The sequence below is a fragment of the Suncus etruscus genome, chromosome 15, assembly GCF_024139225.1.
Source record: "Suncus etruscus isolate mSunEtr1 chromosome 15, mSunEtr1.pri.cur, whole genome shotgun sequence".
NCBI lineage: Eukaryota > Metazoa > Chordata > Mammalia > Eulipotyphla > Soricidae > Suncus > Suncus etruscus.
Window position 1 is genome coordinate 45,526,128 of NC_064862.1, and position 22,487 is coordinate 45,548,614.

At 43.6% G+C, this 22,487-nt stretch overlaps 1 protein-coding gene across 2 annotated transcripts in view; it reads left to right on the forward strand.

Annotated features, from left to right (window-relative positions):
* The window catches only part of TNS3 (tensin 3), a 148,923-nt gene that overhangs the window by 120,944 nt on the left and 5,492 nt on the right, over positions 1-22,487 (forward strand). For both annotated transcript variants that reach the window (XM_049789605.1, XM_049789606.1), the window contains 7 exons: positions 11,681-11,852; positions 12,860-13,476; positions 14,045-14,131; positions 16,260-16,391; positions 18,636-18,731; positions 19,609-19,686; positions 20,617-20,694. In XM_049789605.1, the coding sequence (XP_049645562.1) occupies positions 11,681-11,852; positions 12,860-13,476; positions 14,045-14,131; positions 16,260-16,391; positions 18,636-18,731; positions 19,609-19,686; positions 20,617-20,694 (1,260 nt within the window). The remainder of the gene's footprint in view (positions 1-11,680; positions 11,853-12,859; positions 13,477-14,044; positions 14,132-16,259; positions 16,392-18,635; positions 18,732-19,608; positions 19,687-20,616; positions 20,695-22,487) is intronic.

Genomic DNA, 22,487 nt, shown 5'->3' on the forward strand with positions numbered 1-22,487 from the left:
GTGTACAGATGTGAGGTTTTTCCGGAGTGGAGGCTGCTTCCCAGTACAGCACATTCTTTGGCTAAAACCAGGGAAGCGCTTGGTTCAATTTCAGATAGTCACTGTCTGCTTCCAGATTTCTGGAGGGTCCTGAGCACCTCCACAGCACCCCATGCTGCGTCTAGACTGGATTCAGAAAACTAGGCGGGGTGGAGATGGGAGGAATTCAGCCAAGATGCAACATTGGGTTGTGTAGTGATGACTGCTGCTGTCTCTTCACTGTTGGAGTAATCACAAGGAGTCTTTCTGCCTTCCAATCCAGATGTGCATTCACTGGAGGAGTGTGTACCTCATTCCCTGGGCAGGTTCTTTCCTTTCCTGTTTCTTGCTCTGAAGTTTGGGGTGCAGAGCTATGTCTGCCTGGGGGCCTGATAAGCTCAGGGGGTGGCCTGGGCAGGATCAGGATCATGGTACAGTTTGGGTTCAGTGCTATGGGCTTTTTTAATGCCAGAGTGCTGTGGTTAATGTGCATGTTTTTAGCTGGAGGAAGGTAAAAACGTTGGAGACAGAGAAACATTGCTTATGTCATTGTGAAAGGACGATGCAGTTACAGCTTCACTGAGATAAACCAAGAGAAGACCCAGCCCTGTTGGGTCTACAGGGAAGACACAAACCAAGTGGGTTGTGTCTGTCATTTCTTTCTAGTCTAAAACAGAGACCAGACATGCATGGTTTCTTTTCCAGTGTCAGGAGATTTCTCTGTAGTTGATGGAAGATAATGTCTGGTCATAGGAATTTTGTTGTTTGGATATAATTTACACACAGGTGAAATTTTTTGTGAATTTCATTTATACCATAATATGTTAAAATTGGTTAGGATAGAAATATTTTTAAAATATAAGTTTTCTTTAAATAGTTTTTATTATTTAAAAGCTTGATTACATTGAGGCCAGAGCGATAGCGCAGCTGTAGGTCATTTGCTTTGCACACAGTAGAACAGGCCTGGGTTTGATCCCTGGCATCCCCTACATTTCCCCCAGCCTGACCAGGAGCTATTTCTGACCTCAGAGCCATGAATAATCCCTGAATGCTGCTGGGTGTGGCCCCAAAGCAAAATAAAACAAAAGCTTGATTAGAAAAGAAATAAACAAAATATTAAAAAAACATAAATTCAAAACTATAACCTCCGTACTATAAAAAGTGCCTATCAATGTGGCAAGGGCTGTGTGTGTGGGAAGGAGCATGGGACACTAGGGGTGGGGAGTGGGCACTGGGGGTGGGATTGGTATTATCATATTGTATCCCTAAAATCTAACTATCAGTAACTTTGTAAATCATGCTTTCTTAGTGAATTAAAATTTTTATGTCAAAATTTGGAAAATCTAAGATAGAAGAAGGAAACAGTCTCATATATGAAACATGTAACTAAAATAAACAACAAAAGATGATTCTAACTAAAAACAATTAGTAGGTAGGGCATTTGCCTTGCACTTGGCTGACTTAGGAAGGACCTTAGTTGATCCCTAATGTCCCAAGCCAGGAGAGATTTCTGAGCACAAAGCCAGGAGTAACCCCTGAGTGTCACTAGGTGTGATCAAAAAACCAAAACACCCCTCCCCCAAAAAATACCCAATACTGTGCTTAACAAGTAAAGAGCTGACAGATATGGAGAAAATATGGTCAATTAGGATTCTTTTTTTATTATTATTATTTTTTTGGTGTGTGTGGTTTTGGGGTCACACCCGGCAGTGCTCAGGGGTTATTCCTGGCTCCAGGCTCAGAAATTGCTCCTGGCAGCCACGGGGGACCATATGGGACACCGGGATTCGAACCGATGACCTCCTGCATGAAAGGCAAGCGCCTTACCTCCATGCTATCTCTCCGGCCCGAATTCTTTTATTATTAACATTTTTTAAATTAAAGTTTTTTTTTTTATTAAGATGCCATGATTTACAGTTACTTATAGTTGAGTTTCAGGCAGAGAATGTTGCAGCATGGATCCCACCACCAGTGTCTGTAGGTTCTCTCCCACTCCCTCATACCCCCTCCCTCCCTGGCCTGTTGTCTTGACAGGTATGTTTGTTAAATTTGGTGAATTAATATTAAGAGAGTTTGTTTATTTTAGGGAGTGGATCTTCCTTTTCTTCAGCAATGCTGGTGGTTGGGTCCCAGGAGCTGTTTCCTGCTCTGGACTGAATGTTTGGTTTTGGGCTTTTGGGCCCAGCTTTCCCAGGGTTCTTCTGCACTTATGGAGCCTTTGGCCACTTAGAAAACCAGCTTGTCTCTGAGGTGAATCAGAGCAGGTTTATCACCCTCTGAGATAGGTATTCTTGAATTTGGAGGAAAGAAACAGGCACTTGATCGTAGAACTGTTGATTTTATTTTTTTTATAGATATTATTATTGCTGTTGATGTAGCATGGGGACAGTGGTGTCAGCTTTAATGCTTTTCTCATATGCATCTTTGCTATCTAAACTCAGTTCCCGTCAGTCCAGGATAGGACCATTTTATGATGATGCCTTTGGACAGCATTTTAAAGATGCTGCCTTTGGACCTCAAAAGGGGAGGCAAGAATGTCTTGTGGCTTCTGAAAACACAGAAATGAATACACGCCTTTGAAGATGTTTCTTTTGTTTGGGAGTCTACAGCCAGCAGTGCTCAGGGATCATTCCTTGCCTGGCTCAGTTGGTTACTTTAATGTGGTGCTGGAGATTGGACTTCAGGAAAAGCATTCTATACTGGCTCCTTACCCATGAAATAGGATATAGGATTTGTTTGAGTTTTGATTTTTAGTTTTATTATTTTTGGCCACATCCAGCTGTGCTCAGGGCTTACTCCTGGCTCTGTGCTCAGGAGTCACTCCAGGCAGGGTGCCTGGGGTTGAACTTGGATGTACTCTACCCACTGTGCTTCTTAACCTCATCTTTCAGAATGTTCCTTCATCCACAGGATGGAGTTTATAATTAAGTCCTTAATTTATACCTGGAAACCTTTTTTATGAAGATTATATTGGATGTTTTTATGGAGTTTATTCCAAGGCTAGATATAAACTTTGTAAAACACAGTTACTATTCTGGTCTCCATGATTATTCTCTTTATAAAGAAAGTTGATATTTGCAACATAGCCAGGATTTTTAAATATTTTAGAGAAATATGTGGTTTAAATGCCATGAATAGGGAGAACATTGCTATAACAGTTTGATCAGGGTGGGGCGTGAGAGCTAGGCTGACAATCGCTGTAAGTTCTAGGCAAGAACAGTTGCTTGTCCTTCTCTTTGGCTCCCCTCCCATCCCCTTCTCCAATCTCATCTTACCTTCCTTCCCCACTCCTCTCCTCTCTTCTTTTCCTCTACACATCCTAGACCCAGGTTTAGAGGCTTGGTTGTGCCCAAGTTTGAATTGCTAGGAGAAAGGATGAGAAAGGAATAGAGTGATTCCATCCTGGCCTAAACCACAAGCTCCCTCAGATTATTTTTAGTATTGCTAATTTGGTAAACTTTTATTAAGTTTATGCCTATTCAGAGGGGGTCATTGTGCCAGGTACAAGTTCTGATGGCAGGAACTTACCATATTTTCGGCATATAAGACGACCCCCTAATTTTGCAGTTAAAACATAGGTTTAGGCCTATATTCGCTGTATCAGACAAAACGTTCCTGTGCTGCAACTGTATGTACCACAGTGAGCCAATCACAACAAGCAAAGGTTCAAAGGTTATACTGTAATAGATTTCCTCCGTGACTCTGGCCAATCTGAGCAGGCTTTTTACAGTGTAGATTCGGGTCCAGAACATTGTCTAATTTGCATGCATCAAAAGCCAGCTTGGATTGGCTGAGTTAGAGAGGTGGTCCGAGCAGCCTTGCAGTGATTGGTGCAGGATCTAGTTAGAAAATTTGTTTTGTGGCAATATACAGACAATTTTCGTTTAGTGGCATATTGAAACATTTTTCGGGATATATTCAGCATATAAGACGACCCCTGATTTTCGATTGACTTTTTTTGTTTCAAAAATCATCTTGCTGATAAATCATTAGAAACCTGAAAACAGCCCCCAAAGTCAAGCAGAAAAATAATAACAGTAATGAGGAGATACTTAGTAAGGCCTTCTACAACTAACTTCTGGAGAATGTGATGTTCTTTGCTTGGGACTATGACTTGTTCCTGGAGCAGATAGGATTAAGGTAGGGCATGGGCATTTTTATCTTTAAAAAAAGGTATAAGAATGAAAACAGGACTGGGAGGTCAGGCACTTCTTTGCATTATCCATCCTGATTTGATTCCCAATAGCATATATGTTCTCCTGAATACTGTAAAGGGACGTTTCTGAGCATAGCCAGTAGCACTTGAGCACTGCTGAGTGTTGCTCCAAAACTCAAAACACAAGCAAAACAAACAAACAAAAACTTAATATATTGAAAGAGTATTTTTTGCCACCTATCAAATCACTAAAGGAATTGTTGAGAAAAAAAAAAGTAAGACACACTTGGAAGTTTCTGGAAGACACAACCCTATCTTCTGGGCGGAGCTAAGAGTAGGCTTAATGATCATAGGTGGGGTGGTTGGGTTGTGGATCCCACATGGTGACAAGCCTTCTGGATCATTATGACAGATTCTGTGCTAGTTAGGAATGCTACAACTGTCCTTTCACATAAGGACAAGCTACGGGTCACTTAGAACCACCCTGGAGGGGCCAGGGAATGGACGGGGACTCTACACAAAGGAGGACCTTTTTGGGGAAAGAGTTAGAGTTTGAAGCCAGTGTCTCTTACGTGCAAAGCAAGTGCTCTGCCACTTCACTCCAGTGAGAATTCTGATTACTAGCTTTATTTTTTGGAAAGAAAAAGTAGATTAAAATAAAATATATTGAATCTATTTAAGGGGAAATTCTAATTTCTAGATTTTTGGCTTCCTCCTTTCCTTTCATCCAAATTAAAATTATTTAATTGTTATGGAGGAAAAGGTCATTCTGAGAGAGGGAATAATCAATCCTAATGGAGTCAATATTAGGATGACCACTCTTAGAGAGAGTTGTCATCATTGAAACTGTAGGAGACTGTGAATTATATGATTAATTAGTATGTAAGTTATTGTATTTGGAGGCACACTAATAATTTTCCTTAAAATCTAGCCAAGTACCAGTTCCTGCTGGGTGGCTGGTCTGCAGGCTCATGTTCCTGAGGGTTGGACTATTTTTTATGGACTGTGGCATTTAGGTGAATAGTAGAAGTTGAGTCTTGTACATTTGCCTATCATGGCCTGAAGTTCATATGAGGGTGGAATGATGCTGTCATACTGTGAGCCACAGACCCAGAAGAAAAAGAGATCAACACAAGTGAGCAGAGAATCAGAGTCTGGAATTAATAAGACCCTTTGCATGAGCCAGTGAAATTAGTCTAGTTGTTAAAAATATTGTGAATAGGAAACTGGAAAAGTAAATAGCAGTGGTGTAAATGCTGAACTCATCCCTCTAGCTAGTCTCCTGGTAGACCACTAGCTGCAGGGCTGGTGACAAGATCAGGGTCTATAGAGTTTCACAGATATCTGAGTGACTCAGGCTCTATGAACAGGCTCCTAGTTTTCAAGTCAGCTAGTTCTTGAAGTTTCCCCTTAAGCTCAAATCTCCCAGGCCCAGAGGGAAGATGGACATTTATGATCTACCCAACTGTACTGCTGCCTATTTGCATATCTTCTTTCTTATCATTGGTCTTTACAAGTATTACTTGAACCTGCGATTGTAGACTGTAGGGAGGGGTGTGACCATCAGGATTGCCTTGGTACATTTATGGTCATGAGGACTGAATTAGGGCTTCACACCTATCCCAGATGCATCCTGAAGTAGATATCTTCTCCTGGGTTCCTAGACAGCTGAGCCATAGAATTGCCTTAGCTACCATATAACTTTCGGTGCTTGCCAGGTAAATGTGCAAACTACCGACCCCTCTGAGCATTTTTATGTCCTGCTTTATTAAATCTTCATTATCTTGCATTTTACAGAGAATTTGCTCATGTACCCCCAACTTTAGTTCTAAGACTAGATTTAAATCTAGTTTAATTTAATTTAATCTAGAACTAGACTAAGTAATTCAAGTTCTCCGTTTGTAATTTTAGTTCTCCATTTGCTGACAATCATATTCTTCCCCCAAAGTCCCTATGGTTAGCTTCATATCCTAGCAACTAAACAAGTGACTGGGAAGTTAAATATGGATCTTAAAGAGGTGATTCAGGAAAAGTGACATGGGAGTGTGTTCTAGTCTGATATGCCTGATGCCCTTGTAAGAAAAAGGAGACCAGGGCCCAGATACACAGAAGGATGATGTTACAAGGGCACAGAGAGAACATGCCGTCTACACAGCAAGGAGCTAGGTCCCAGGAGAAAGCAGCCCTCTGGACACCATTATCTTGGATTTCCATTCCCCAGGACTGTGGGATACTACGTTTCTCCTGTGTAAATTGCCTGCCTGATTATTGGTATTTCTTATGTAATATACCTAGTTCATGTGAATAAATCTTGAGGCATAGCCAGTCGCAGGAAGACTAATTATGTATGATTCCTATCCTCTTAAAGACACACAATAGTCAAGTTTATAGAGCTAGAAAGAAGAACAGTGAGTGCCAGGGGCTTGGGGACATGGAAAGATGAGGGAGTATTCAATGGGGATCTTTCTATTTAGCAAAATGACAGGTTGGGGAGGTAGATGGATGACTGCAGGGAGTGCGATATACTTAATGGCACAGTTCATTTGATGGTATACATATTATACCCTTTAGAAATGTTACACATATTCTAAGATGGCAGTGTAAGGGGCTACAGGCCCCAGGTTTTGTTTTATGGGGCCTCATTCTCTCCAGCTTTCTTAGCTCTGAATGGATCTTCTTGTCCTTGGATTTGGGATGGTGACAGATCCTTGGAAGATATAGCCCTTGGGTCATTCTTCTTAAATGCTGATGGGAAAACAGATTTATTTTTGCCTTTCCCCCCCTGAAATCTCAATCCCCAAATTCCTTTTTCTCCTTCATTGGTTGCTAAGGGGCATTGTGCATCTTAAGTGATGTTTCTGCTTTGGAAACATTGTGAAGAAAAAGCCTGTTGTCACTGTTTCTCCATTAAGATTCTCTACACAGAATCAGCTAAATGGGGAATCTGTTTTCTTTTCAGCATGTTTGAATCTAAACCTCTGAATGATACTAGGACATCTACAAAGACAAAGAGAAAAAAGGGCCTGATAATAATAAGTCTTTTTATCTGTATTTTTTGCTTCTTTTTGTTCTGGTGGGTGGGAGGAATGCTATATACTAAGCTTTTTAAAAGGGTGTAACTCCAGTTTGGATTACAGGGGTCCCCAACAGGAGTGGGGAACACTGGCAGTACTCCAGTATTGGCGGGGGAGGGGTGTGACAAGAACTTGCAAACTTCTAGAAGAGACACAGTTCATCCCTTCGAGAGCTTGCCTGGAACTTATTGAGAATCATGAGTACATTCATTTTATGTGATTCTTACCAGTTAATTTACAGAAGAAAAAAACCTCAAGTCCAGAAATGTTGATTCTCTTGGGGATGGCAGAGTGGGCTCACTGCCACTTCTGTGCTTACAGTCCATATGTTGGCTAAGGAATTGGATTTTCATCAAGAAAAACTTACCTAATGGCATTTTCTTTCTCAGTCTTTCAAGGCTCTTTGCTAATTTTTATATCCAGCTAGCTGTCCATTTTTCCTTCCTTTCAAATAGGTTGGTTAATGAATGCTAGTATTTTGTGAACAAATAACAGAATTATAAGACAAGACCCCTTAAAAAATCTTACTGTTGATAAACTTCCCTACAAAGTTATCCTTTTCCTTTTCTTTTTCTCCTCCTACTTCTCCTTCTTTTCCTTCTCTCTTTTCTTCATATTTTCCTTTTATTTCTTCTTCTCCATCGTCCTCTCTTTTACCTCCTCTTCATCCTTCTTTTGTCTCTCTCCTTTTTCTTTTTCTTTTTTTTTGTTTTTGTCTTTAGGTCACACCCAATGGCACTCAAGGTTACTCCTGTCTCTGTGCTCAGAAATGGATCCTTGCAGGCTTGGGTGACCAAATGGGATGCTGGGATTCAAATCACTGTATGTCCTGGGTCAGCTGTGTGCAAGGCAAATGCCATACTGCTGTGCTGTCTCTCTGGCCCCCTTTTTTCTTTCATTTTAAATCATACCTGACTATGCTTAGGTTTTTCACTTTACTCCTGGCTCTTTGTTCAGGGATCACTCTTGGTGGTGCTTGGGAAACCATATGATGTGCCTGGGATAAAACCCCTATACTACTTCTCAAGTCTCTTACTTTAAAATTTAGGGTTCAGTAGGCCCTAGAAAATATTGAGTTCTACCTTCCAGGAAGGGATTCTAGAGATAAGATCCTGAGATCCAGAACTGAGAAGGTGCTTATTGTTTTTTTTAAAAGGGACATCAGAGCTCTTCCAGAAAGGTCTTGCAAGACCTTTCTGGAAGAGCTCTGATGTCCCTTTTAATGCTACAAACCACTCACCCTTAGGAACACAATGGCAGAAAAGACCAAGAAAAATCAACATTCCATTTTGTAGGACTCTCACAAATGGTGACCAAGGAAGCTTCCTAGCTAACTTTAACTATTTAACCCCTGAATTTGTCCAGGGTGGAGGATAGATAGGGAGGTAGATATGGAGGGTAGGTGATTGATAAATATGTAAATGAATGATAGGTAGAAGACAGTGGACAGATAAAAATATCAGATATGGAAATAGATGAGTGATATACAAGAAGTAATAGATAGGAGACATAGATATTATCACTCCTAACAATTCTTATGAATATATTTTGGAGGGTTCAAAATAGATAGGTAGTTAAATAACAAAATGAATTTTTCCACCTAGGTAGGAAAGTAAATAATCATGATTTCAACTAAATTTATAGGTTTTAATTAAAAGTTGAAAGGAAATTAGTAATTACTAACATTGATTGGTAAACTCAATCATTTTGAACCTATATAATATTTTAAATTTTACATGGTGAAAAGATCTTCCAAGTGGTACTCAGGAGGCCTGAGGCCTCACATGAGATTCTCAACTCACTGCACTAGGGCTCAGTGCTTGGGCCCAGTTGTAGTGTTACTGCTGGGTCATCCAACAGTACTGGACATCTCTACCTCTGCATCCACAATGCTTGGAGAACTGTACAGTTCCAGGATTGAACTGGGTTGGCCACATCACCCCTAAGGCTTGTTTCTTAACCCTGTATGATTTCTCTGGTGCCTTTGTAGAAACTAGAACTGACTTTTGTTTCATTAGCATTTTCATTTTGATTCATGTGTTCAGGTAAGAGCTCATGCCCATCCCCTTACTCTCTCACTCATGGATCCTTCTCCACTTTGTATGTGGTGGGTTCATCATGAAGGTCTCGGGATGGGCTGGTGACTGGGGTTTGGAGAACAATAAGTCCACGATCGAACCCACGAGCAGCCCAACTTCCTCTCTATTACACATGATGTAAATATGCACAGTAGCATAGCAGAGAGCAAATGTTTTCAGCTTCCCACAAGACCCTCCTGCAGTGGCTCCAGAGAACATATAAATAGATTTTCTGGTGGAGAGCCTGTGACCCACATTCACCCTGATCTGGAAAGAGGAAGTGAAGGAAAGGGAGGCAGGAGGAGGAGGGTCCCTCTTCCAACCCAATGCTTCCAGATGGCACAGGGGAAAGTGGGAGAGGGCAAAGGGTCGGACTCCCAGATAGGAGAGTGCACGCCTCCTCTGTCTCTGATTATCAGCAGGAAAGGGAAACAGCAGATAGAGAAAAGATGGATGAAGGGAGGCTTTGCTGGGGTGTTGGTACATGACAAACATGCCTGTTTGGTGCTTGTTTAAACAAGCTTGGAGCACCAACTTGTATGGAATCTAAAAATTTCATTCTTTTTTTTGGGGGTCCACATCTGGCTGTGCACAGGGGTTACTCCTGGCTCTGCACTCAGAAGTCACCCCTGGCAGGCACGGGGGATTGATTATATGGGATACTGGGATTCGAACCACCTTTGGTCTTGGGTCAACCAATTGCAAGGCAAACGCCCTACCTCTATGCTATCTCTTGGCTCCTAAAAGCTTCATTATTGTAAGGGATCAGCTGAGTCTGAAAGTTGGTGTTGTACTGGTACCTGAGCATTGTCTAGGGTTCAAGGAATCCAGAAGCAGCAGGCACATTAGACTACTGAGAAAATGTTTCTGTGTTTCCAGTTCTATGCAGTCTCTTGCCTACACACAAAAGACTAAGACTCCATCCTCATTCCTCAAAGACCAGCTGGAGCTGAATTTCTGCATCATGTTTTATCCAGTCCCTCTGCAATTGCCCAGTGCTCCCCTCTCCTGGCTGCTCAAAGCCTGTTCCCTTCCTCCCAGGGGTCTTTGAAGCTCACAGGCTTGTTTTCCATCCATACTTCTAGATTTGATGCTCATTAGAGCATGTTTTCTGCCTTTGGAAGCACCTGGCAGTGTGGTGGCAGGTAGCTAAGCCTTAGCCAACACATTCAAAATGAGAGAGAAATATAGGCCACTGTAAGTGAAGCTATGATTTTACTCACTGTACTATCTCTCTGACCTCGGTCTTTGGTTTTTGAAAGTAAAAATATAAGTATTTGATTGTTATGAATAAAATTTTAAGTGATTGTAGTTTGTTTATTTAATTTTCATGGATTAAAGAAAACTTGTTAGTCTGTTTTGGGAAATTCTCAGTAATTGTCTTTTTTTTTTTTTTTTTTTTTTGGTTTTTGGGCCACACCTGGCATTGCTCAGGGGTTACTCCTGGCTGTCTGCTCAGAAATAGCTCCTGGCAGGCATGGGGGACTATATGGGACACCAGGATTCGAACCAACCACCTTTGGTCTTGGATCGGCTGCTTGCAAGGCAAACGCCACTGTGCTATCTCTCCGGGCCCTCAGTAATTGTCTTTTTAATGGTGCTTCAGCCTCATTGAATTTCTCCATGTCTTCTTGAATATACTATGCTTGTCAGGCTAGAGGTCAAAGGGCTGAGCTAAGGATTTGGCATGCCAAAAGCCTGAGTTCAATATCTATTACATACTATGAGCAATCCCTAAACACCAGAATGTGTGGAACATTTGAGCACTCCTGGTTGTGCCACTCCCTACCCCTGCCCAAAACATTGGTCTTTTTTGGTTGATTTGTAACGTATTTTTTTTTATGTTTTCATGTTTTTCGCTAGATTTTCCATTAGTTCTTTCAGTTTCTGGGTTACTCTTTACTCCTTCTAGTTAAATCATGTTCTAATTCTTAATTTCATTAGTTTTGTTTTAAAATTCTAATTTTTATTTTTTTATTAAAATTTTTTGTTTTATGATTGTGATTATTATTTTGCTTTGGGAGCCACACCTGGAGATGCTCAGGGTTTACTCCTGAATCTGCACTTAGGGGTCACTCCTGGTGGTGCATAGAGGACCTTATGGAGTGTCACTTGGGACAATATACTTCCTCCTTGGTTGTCAGTTATCTATGGGTTTGCATGGAGACAAGGGATGCTCAGGTCAGTGCCTCAGGCCAATTCTGTTCTTAGTGCCATGGGATTTGGTAGTTCCAATTTAGCAGAATAGGGTGGCAGAGTGGAGAGCAGAAAGCTCTGAGATTGACAGCTTACCTAAAAGATAGTCTCCTGGCTCCTATGACCAAGGTCTCTCTACTCTTGTTTCCTTACTCCAGAGCAACGAGGCTGTCCTGAGAGTCTCAGCAACACTGTGGGGATGTCAGAAAGCCCTATGGGACCCAACCACATCACACTCCGGGCTGACTTACCGTCAGTGGCCTCCTTCCAGCAGACCTTTGCAACCTCCTGTGCCATCTCCAGCAGCAGCCCCAGCCAGTGCAGGGACAGGTAGGAGTTGGGCTTCAGAACTTCACTCAAGCTCCTTGTAAGGTGGAGAATGGGAGCTCTAGAAAGGGCAGTCAAAGGATGGGGAGTCCAGAAAGGGCAGTCAGAGGGTGGAGGCTCCTGTTTAAGATGTCCCTCAACTGCCCCAAGGATGGAAAAGATGCTCCTCAATGTGCAAATACAAGTTCATCAGGAGCTGGAGTATTAGCATAGTGGAGAGGGTGCTACCTTGTACACAGCTGACCTGACTTTGATCCCAGCATCCCATATGGTGTCCTGAGCCCACCAGGAATGATTCCGATGAAACCAGAGCCAGGAGAAACCCCTGAGCACTTCAGGGTATGCCCTCCCTCCCATTGAACAAAACATAAAGTTCCTCACAGTGCTCTCTCATTGTTAGTAGCCCCAGCATGACCCTGCACTTAATTGAGTGACAATAAAATCCTGAGTTGGCCAGCCAAGATCAGGGCATCATGAAAGTAATGCTTGAACTGGCACTGGAAAAGGAGCTGGAGGCTCACCAGGGTTCTGACTGGGCCAGGGTTGGGTGTACTAGGCACAGGGTTGGGAAATGGAAGTGAAGATGTTGGTGAACTTTGTTCTGAATAATGGAAGGTCAGAAGGGTAAAAGGATGGAAGGGTCAAAAGGCCAAAGGGTGGCAGGGTGGAAGGATAGATGGATAGAAGGATGGAAAGGTGAAAGGATTGAAGAATGGAAGGGTCAAATGTTAGAAAGATGGAAGGGTGGAAGTGCCTTTTCTAAGTAAGAGCAGGGAAGGAAGTAGTGTGGCATGGTGAAAGTCTATAAAAAGTAGAGGCCTGTGGAGGGTCCCCTCCTGTCAGTTACAGCCTCACATGTGACAAGCCCAGCCTCACATGTGACAAGCCCAGCCTCACATCGAGTCTCCCAGAGGACACAGGTCCACAGGGGTGCCCTGGGATCTATGCTGCTGACTCAAGGTGTCTCCTTGGGCTCTGCCTCTCTCATGATCATCTTGTCTCTTACACAGTTCTCCCTCAGCTGAGCACCCATGGGTTGACAGCACCCCCAAAACCACTCTGACCCTGCTGGGAACCAGCCGTCCTGCAGGAGGCCTCGTTGGTGCGAACGACTTCACTAACCTGGACAAAACAGGCCCAGGGCACCCTCATTTTCCACCTACAGATCTCCCAGGCTCTTTCCACAGTCATGAGCTGCCCCTGGCTGAGCTGCCAGGAGTGCTGAGTGTGCAGAGTGGCCAGGCCCCCCGCTGCTTTGGTTCTGCTACTCTGAGCAGTGGCCTCTCCTCCAGGGAGGACCCAGGGGCACTGATGGCTAATTCCCACCAGGCCTGCCTGCCCCCTGGCCCCTCGAGGCCTCCAGCAGCTGTGGCAGACAATGGCTTCCTGCCCCACAACTTCCTTGGGGTGGCGCCCACACATGGTGGCCAGCATGGCTCAGCTCTGCCTGGGCAGCCGCCTCTACCCGAGAAGAAGCGGGCGTCAGAGGGAGACCGGTCCCTGGGCTCTGTGTCCCCTTCTTCGAGCGGCTTCTCCAGCCCCCACAGTGGGAGCACCATGAGTATCCCCTTCCCGAACATCCTTCCAGACTTTTCCAAGGGCCCAGAAGCAGCAGTTCCTTCTTCAGGTAGGTGGTGGGGAAGAAGTTCAGCTGTTCAAAGGATTCGAGGGATTAAGCATCTGGGTCAGCAAGGGTCACATGCCCTGCTGGGTTGGACCCCAAGATGGAGAATCTGGAAGCAACAAGGGCTTTCACCAATGAGTCCAGAGCAAAATCCAAGCCTAGAGTTTCTTGCTTGTGCATCTTGGCTTCTTCATTTCCTCACATCAGTCAGATCATTACAGAAGCAGAAAATGCAGATTACGCTAATTTGTGTTTTACTCAGAAACTTTCTTTGAAAGTGACTTTAAAAAAGAAATTCACTTTAAAATTTAATCACAAATGATCTTGGATGCACGAAAAATGGGCCCTGGTCACACAGCATCCCATCATTTCTTGTGTTTGCTTGTAATTCCACTTGTCCTGAACACCTTCTTCCCTATTGTTTTGCTTTGTGTTTCCCAGTATCATGGCTGCTGTGCCCTTTCCAGAGCATCCTCCTCTCTTGGGGTGGGCCTATAAACCATGTTTCTGAGGAGAGAGAGGTAGAAACTGAACAGCTGCACAGGTAAAGTTTCTAAATTCTCTCTTGCAGAGAGTCCAAATGACAAACATCCATCTGTGAGTTTTGTACAAGATACTTCCAAATTCTGGTACAAAGCAGATATCTCCAGAGAACAAGGTAAGTGGGCTGGATCCTGGTGGGGAGCATCTGAGGATGGGGTAGAACTAGCCTTATTGCCTGTTTCTGGGGAAATGCTATGATCTTCAAAAGCGAGAGGCACACTGTGTCCTGATGGTCAAAACACCAAATGTGACCAGTCATGGCAATTAGTAGTTACCTTGTGCCATTTATGGTTTGTTAGACATATTCCATCCAGCAGCCATGACCTTGTGCATGTGTGTGGTTTTTAGACATATCACATCCACCAGTCATGACCTTGTGTAAAGGCTGCCAGGGCTGCAGGACTGTATACTGTAGAGACCCAAGGCTGTCAGGGCCTGGTGCTGCAAGGCTCGCTGTGAGGTCCAGCTGCCTAGTGGGGCCTGTGCCTTTCCAGGGTGTTGCCAGTATTTAGTGATCGCCAGCCTAAAACTGAGAGAAGACAGAAGTAGAAACCAAGTACACTTTTTATTCTGCCTGCCTGGGAATCTGAGGCCTGCAACCACTGCCTGTCCACATGTCCAGATTCAGCTGTCATTACAGTATCCAGAGAGCATGTCAAGTCTAACTGCCATACATCAACGATTTTGTGCATGTATGTAGTTGTTAGACATATCCCATCTACCAGGCTTTATCACAAGCAAAACAGCTGACACTGATAAGCAGCCACCCTTGAGCTACAGGAACCAAGAGTTGAGTGAAAGTGATGATTGATTGGAGGAAAGCTGGTGGGACATTTAAATGGCCCATCTCCTCTGGGGACAGCCCCTTGGTCACCACCATTTTCCCTTGAGCTAAATCCATGGGATTCCTTGACAGACTGAGGGTCCCCTCTTATAAGGACAGATTATCCTCATAGAAACCAATGTAGCTGCCAAAGTCATTCTCTGCAGCAGCATTGGCAATATATGGGGCTCCTTACTCATGTGATTCCCTGTAGAAAGGTTGGCAAACAGTTGGCAGGGGACCAGCATACCTGGGTCACAGCCTCTGACATAAACACCTTGGAAAAGAATGAAGCTGTGCACTAGTTGTGATACACATATAGCCCTCTGGCCACTCTGGGGCCTTCTCAGTTTAAATTGGGTAGAAAATTGTCCAGTTCTTTACCCCCCAAAAAAGTGCCTGGGTGCAGTCTTGTTCACCAGCAGGAAAGCAGCTCTGCCAGCTTCCTCTTGAAATAAATGCAAATAATAAAAATGGCAAGAATGTGCTTTTCTTCCCATGAATTCAATGAGCCCCTTGTCATCACCCATGGGGGCGAGAAGGGGGAGCCCTGCCTGGGAAGACTTGGACCTAGCTGAATCGGCCTTTGTGGCTATGCCCTTGGCCACGTGGAGGGCTCTGAGCTGCCAGATGCTGCTCTTCCGCCTTCTGCTCTAGTCACAGAACCCTAGTAACTGTGGCTGTTAGCCTGCATCCTCATCCTACTGGGCAGATGCAGAGCCAGAACTTTCTGTATGACACTCCTGTTCAGTCGTGGGACTCTGAGTTGGAGCTGGGCTTGGCAGGGCACCCTTGCTCTCAGGATACAACTTGAGTTGTTGCTTGCCACTGAGGCAGGCTGGCTGGTTGGAGACGCTTGGTGATGGTGCAAGTGGCAAGTTGGCTTCAGGGTTCAAGCTGGAACAGTGGCTGGTCTCCATGCCACTGCTGGGGCCCACAGCGGGCACTACAGGCCCCCATTGTTCTTTGCCTCATCTCAGCCACACTTTGAAAGTGCATAATCTAAAATTTAAGAAAATGCCCACAGTATTCCCGTAGAATGGGGCAGTGCCTGGGATGCCCAGGGGCAGCTCGTTCCTCACTGTGCTCCCAGGCTCTGCACTAGGGGCTGGGCCTGGGGTGTCACTATCGGAGTCCCATGGGTGTTTTTCAATGAAGGCAGAGCTAAGGAGAGCCTAGTATCCCTTGGGTTTGAAAGGAAGGGCTTTTCTTTGTCTTGGCCATGCAGCTCCCTTTCCCCTCACCCTCTGGACCTCATAGTGCGCAGGTGAGAGGATTCTTCATCCAAAATAGCTTCTCAGCTGCATTGTGAACCCTGGACAGTTCTGAACTGGTGATAAAGGAAGAAGATGCCCAGCTGTGCCACTGGCCCACTGAGGCCTCCACCTGGCAGACTCTCACACCTTGCCTTCCCTTCCAGCCATTGCCATGTTGAAGGACAAGGAGCCCGGCTCGTTCATCGTCAGGGACAGCCACTCCTTTCGCGGTGCCTATGGCCTGGCCATGAAGGTGGCTACACCGCCCCCTTCGGTCCTGCAGATGAACAAGAAAGGTAGGCCGGGTGCTCTCTTGGGCTAGTGGCCAGGTGCCTGGTAGCTGGTGTCTAGGCCCAGGTACTATCAGGTGACTTTGACTAAACGGTCTCTATTCATTTTCTCTCCGTTTTTGTTTTTTTGAGGTGTATTTTTCTGGTTCAAGAAAGAATATTAGTTATTTGTGAATTTAATTATGTTGAGTTATTAATTAACCCATCCTACTAGTAATCAGTCTTCCTCCAAGACCCTGACCCTTGGCTTCCTCGATTTTCCAACCCTAACAAATCCCTGTTTTTTCATATATCTCTCTAATGCAGATACTTAGTTTTCATTTCTTCAGTATAATCTCAGGTTACTTCACACACATCCATAGACTTGGAGTTTGGGGATGTGGCTTGGATAGGTGAGCACATGTGAGACCTGGGTTCGTGCCTAGCTCCAAGGCGAACCCCCCCCCCACCCCCCATGCCACGGTGTGACCACACAGCAGTTTAGAGACCAGAAAGGCAGGAGAGTCTGGGTTTGAGTGTGGTGTCTCTCAAGTGACAGGGCTGCCTCCTCCACTCCACCACTATGCAGAGTATTAAGCAGATGGTAACTGGATCATATAGAGATGCATTCCACTCATCTACTTAATGATTTGGGGTTTGGGGCCACAAATGGTGTTCAGGTGTTACTCTGAGCTCTGAACTCAGTAATCACTCCTAGCAGATTTGCAGACCAAATGGGGTGTAGAGAATCGAACCTAGGTCAGCTGAGTACAAGGCAAAAGCCGGACCCACTGTACTCCAACTCAATGATTCTAAACACTTTTTATCATGAAATCGAGCAATAATACAGCACATTTTGCATTGCCTATATGAGCAAGTCATCACAGTTCTGAAGCAAACGTGCATGTTCACCACAGCCATCTCCAAGGGATTGCTGTCTAATGTTTTCATGTGTTGGGTTTCACCACTCAGATCCCTGGAACTAAATGTTACTTCATTGAGTTCAAGGAGTCCCGGGTTTGTCCACCTGAGGTCCTGTCTGCTGGCCTTCTGGAGTCTCCTGACCTTTCCCTAGCAGCATTGATGGATTTCTGAGGCAGAAATCCAGAAAGTCCTCTTAGGGTCACTTTGTATTTTCTCTGGACCAACCCTTTCCCTAAAACCCTGGTCTTTTTTTTTTTTTTTCCTAAGAATGGATGTCTTGAAGGAGACTGTAGTGGTGAAAGGTTCTCTTTGCCCCCTGGGTTGCTCCTTTTCTGCAGTGAGAACATCATTGTTCAAAGGCTGAGTCAGACTGAAGATGATGTGGGGCTGGTGATAAGGGACCAGGGCACTGTGTAGAGATGAGGTGCTATAATTGCATACATCAGAGCCATCAGGGTTGAAAGTCTCATAAATATGTTACCTAGACAAGGGTAAAAGAGAAAAATCTGGAGCTTATGCTGACATCATCCATTCAAACATTGTCTCACCATATCCTGTCACAGTAACAAGCTTTGTCCCTAATAACACCAGTGTTGGGGGACATTTCCTGTAAAGTAGACACAAAATATGCTTGGTTACTCTCCCATTCCCAGTGAAGACAAGGTGCCTACCCAGTGAATGGTAGGCTTAGTTTAGTTTAGTTTTGTTTTGTTTTTATATTAAGCACCAAAACTGCATAGTTTTGACTATTTTCCACTTTATGTAAGAAAAGGAATATATTATGCATTCTTTAGAAATTCATTTACAGTTAGTATCTAGAAGTGTGTCATTGTGTATGTTTTGGGGTGAAGGATTTGGGCTTTAGTTTACTGACTCATCACATAGCAGTCTTTTCCTCTCTCCAGTTGAGGTTATTTGTAGTTTTTTGCCATGACAGCACCTGCTTGTGGTCTTCTGTGTGACACTTTCTCTAGATTCCTAGGCACAGTACAGTGTTATTATGTGCCTCAGAACCCAGGGCTGGCTTTCTGGAGGAGGTTATATGGCTGGCTACTGGCATTCCTCAGTCTCAGCCTTTTTGATTTTTGTTCTTAAGAGGGGATAGAGCTGGGGGACCATATCCAACTCACCTGCCAACTCCTCTTCACAGAAAATTTCCTGTGAATGTCTGTGAGAAGTATGTCACTTTATTGCCTAATGATTCAGCTCCTTTCCCTCAGGTGTGCTATGCCAGAACTATCTTCTGTGTCAGCTGTTCCGGTTTTCTAGGGAGATTTCTCACTGCCCATCCCTTTCTTTCTTCTCCCAATGTTCTTTTTGTTCTCACTGTGAAATTTCTTACTGCAGGTGGAGATTTGGCCAATGAACTTGTTCGGCACTTTTTGATTGAGTGCACACCAAAGGGAGTGCGGTTGAAAGGGTGTTCCAATGAACCCTATTTTGGTGAGTGGCAAGTGTTTGTGTTGTTTCCTGCTTCTTCTAGTTCCCCACTCAGAGATTCTGCTCACCTAGGTTATCAGTGATTTAAAATGAACCGGGTCTGATTTTGTTCTGAAAAGTGTTTTAAAAACTAAAATACTAAAAGTTTCATGCTGGAAATTTAACTACAGTCTAGGTTTTTCCCTCCTGGAAGACCTCCCAATATTTTCTCCTCTCTCCTCCTGTTCCCCCTGAGCATGGATCTTTTTGTCCTTCCATGTTTAGCTAGAAGTTTCTATGACCTCATCAGAGGAGGCAAGTACTAATATCAGATAAGACAGGACTAAGACATTTGTTTTCTTCTTTTGATTTCTAGTTTTTGGGTCACACCCGGCGGTGCTCAGGGGTTACTCCTGGCTCTGCGCTCAGAAGTTACTCCTTCCAGTTTTGGGGACCATATGGGATGCCGGATTCAAACCAGGATTCTTCCTGTGTTGGCCGCGTGCATAGCAAATGCCTTAGTGCATGCTATTGCTTTGTCCCCTGCATTTGTTATCTTATACTTAAACCTTTGTGAGCACTTTGCAAAGACTGACTATGTGGTAGAAGTTGGAACTGTTCTGCTCCTCTCAGTTTACTAAATTTCAGATTTAGCAGAAAGTCCTTACACATTATAAATTATATGTTTTTACTAAGATCTCTGAAGTCCCTTTTATCTATTCCTTAACTAGTTTATTGAACTTGTTTCCCTGGTATTTTGCTAAAATTCCTACATCAGAGAAGCATGTTAGTTACTGGAAATGAGAATCACCTTCTGCATAGCTTCCTTCACAGGTAAATAGCTTAGCAGCACAGTACTTGGAGCCTTGTTAATACTTGTTTGCTGTTTACCACTTTGCAGGCAGCCTGACAGCTTTGGTCTGCCAGCATTCCATCACATCATTGGCTTTGCCCTGCAAACTGCTCATTCCAGACAGAGGTATGTAACATAGCCATGTCCTCATGCACCTGGCTCTGCAGTGCCTCAGATTGACTGAGAAATACTGGGTCCCAAGTTTTTTCTATCATACCCTTTAGGTAAACTACCCTAGGGGATGATGCAACTTGATTCCTCAAGTCAAGGAAAGGAGTCCTAGGGCCATAATATTTACATCAGCGGCTTTGCTGCATGGTTTCCATGAAATAGAATTTCTGTAAATCAAAATTAAGGAGACATAGTGCTAATACAAAGATTAAGGCCTTTCACTAGACTGGACTCAACAATGGCTTGAATCCTGGCAGCATGTCTGGCCTCCAACACTGCCGGGTGTGGCTTCTTAGTATAGAGCCAAGAGTACATCCTGAGCATAGAGTCAGGAGTAGATCCTGTGCACTACCTGGTGTGGCAAAAACAAAAACAACAAACGGAAGAGCAGAATCCTTCACCAAGAGATCTTTGAGGCCACTTTCCTACTATTGTAAGGATTCTACCAAATGTGCAAATTGTAATTTGTGTTTTGGTGTCCCACGAACTGTTGTCTTCCTGTTTGACAATATCCATTATAAAGCAAGGCTACAACATAACAGTGTGATTGAACTGATGTTGCAGATTTTCCAGGCGGCCTCAGTTTTACATGATTGTATCATATCCCAGAAAGATGATTAATCAGAGAAATGTTATCTATCTTGTAAAATTTGATTTTTATTGCAAATAAATTCAGAGCAGAATGATATTTTGCTGCATATTTCCCCACTTTTGCTTAGGCAGTGGTGACTATTTGTCTCTGGTTGGACGGTGTTTGGACAGTGCTCCTGGCTCTGCAGTCCAGCGTTTCCCGCCTTCTGAACCCATTATGGACTTCTCTTTGTTGTCAAAGTTCCTTCCCTTCGAGCTAGACTCATCTCTGTGTTTTCTTGCTCCTTCTTACAGACCCTTTAGAGGAGATAGCGGAAAGTTCACCACAAACAGCGGCCAATTCAGCAGCTGAGCTGCTAAAGCAGGGAGCAGGTATGTCTTCTATAGTTTTCTTTATTCTCTCCTAGTTTCAAGGTAGTGACTAGCCTGCCACAGTTTCTTTCTCCTTCACCTCCAATCTCTTGGGTTTCTTTTCCTGGCTGAGCATTTGAAGGAGGCTCCTTTTTATAGAACACTCGCCCAGGGTTGGGTGGAGCACCACGTATTGGGTAGGACCGAAATCCAGACTCTCCAGACTGGAAATAGCTGGCTGACTCAAATAAGACCAAATTCAGTTTAAGAAAAATCAATTCCGTGTTGTTTGGAAGGAATGTTTTAAGACAGGATGTGGATGATTGCCATTCCATATATAAACGTATGAGTGTGGAAGGGAGGTGATTCACAAGTTCCTCTGTGTGAATAACAATTTGACCACCAACTCAGAATGACATGGATACCAGAAAACAGCTCTCTATGACATTTTGAAAAAACATCAGTGGAGTATATTTTTTAGAATAGCTTAAAGTTAACATCAATTATGTGAAGTTTCTCTGTCTCTACATGTGCACAACTTCTTCCATTATTATGTACAAAGAAATGATTGCTGGCTCACATTAAAAGTATGTTTTAATATTGTAATACAAATCTACTTAGTCTTCCACAGTGGCTGAATAATTTTTCATGCCTGTCAGCATTGTTCCTGTTCCATATCTCATCAGCATTAGGGTTGTCTGTGTTCTGTAATTTTGTCTTTTTAGTAGGTATGTAGTGGTGTCTCCATGTTATTTTAATTTCCAGGTCCCTGTTAATGAGTGGAATATCTTTTAATATTCATATTTGTAGTCTGTATGTCTTTGTGAGCTATCTGTTGAAGTGTTTTGTCTGTTTTCAAATAGGGTAGATTGTTTTGTTGTTTTGCAACTTCTTTATACGCAAGTGGGAATCAAAGAAATTTTCTTATTTATTTCTGTTTTGGGTCATACTTGGTGATGCTCAGGGGTTATTCGTGGCTATGGGCTCAGAAATAGCTCCTGGCTTGGGGGAGCATATGGAACACCAGAGGATTAAACCGCAGTTTGTCTATGTTAGCGCATGAGCATGCCTAACTGCTGCACCACTACTCCAGCACCAAAGAAATTTTCATCAACGGAGTCAAAGCCTTTTACCACAAGCCCACAGCAAGCATTATGTTCAATGGGGAAAAACTAAAAGCCTTTTTCTCTGAGATCAGGCACAAGAAAAATCACCACTTATTATTCAATATAGTGCTGGAAGAAAAGGTTATCAGGGGCATCCAGATAAGAAGAGAAAAGGTCAGGCTTTCACTATATGAAGATGACATGACATTATATTTAAAAAACTCAATATTTGTTGAGAGTTTTTGAAGACCTTGAGGGGGAGATTCACTAAGTCTTTGAAGGTATAACTCAGTAGCCTATGTGTCTACATGTCTAGATCTGGATTTTTAATTATAGTTTTGATTTCTTTGCCAATGATTGATCTGTTCAAGTTTTTAACTTCCTCCTGATTTGGTCTTTGAAGGTGTGTAATTCTAAGATTTTGTCTACTTCTTCTGTTTCTCCAGCCCAGTGGCATAGACCTGCTCATGTTAATAGCCTCTTACCATTCTTGAACCAATTAGATCAGGTCTTAGTGAAATTCAGCCAGTCAGACTGTGTCAAGGGCCACAGTGGCCTCATACCTGCCCCCCTCCCCAAGTCACAAGTCATTTTTTGCTTGAACTGTGGCCACCCTGAATCAGGGCTAATGTCTATGAATCTCCTTCGCCTTCAGCTGTTGGTTCCCTTAGGGGGGCTTCTGAGACAAGTCCCTGAGCCCACCTGGTA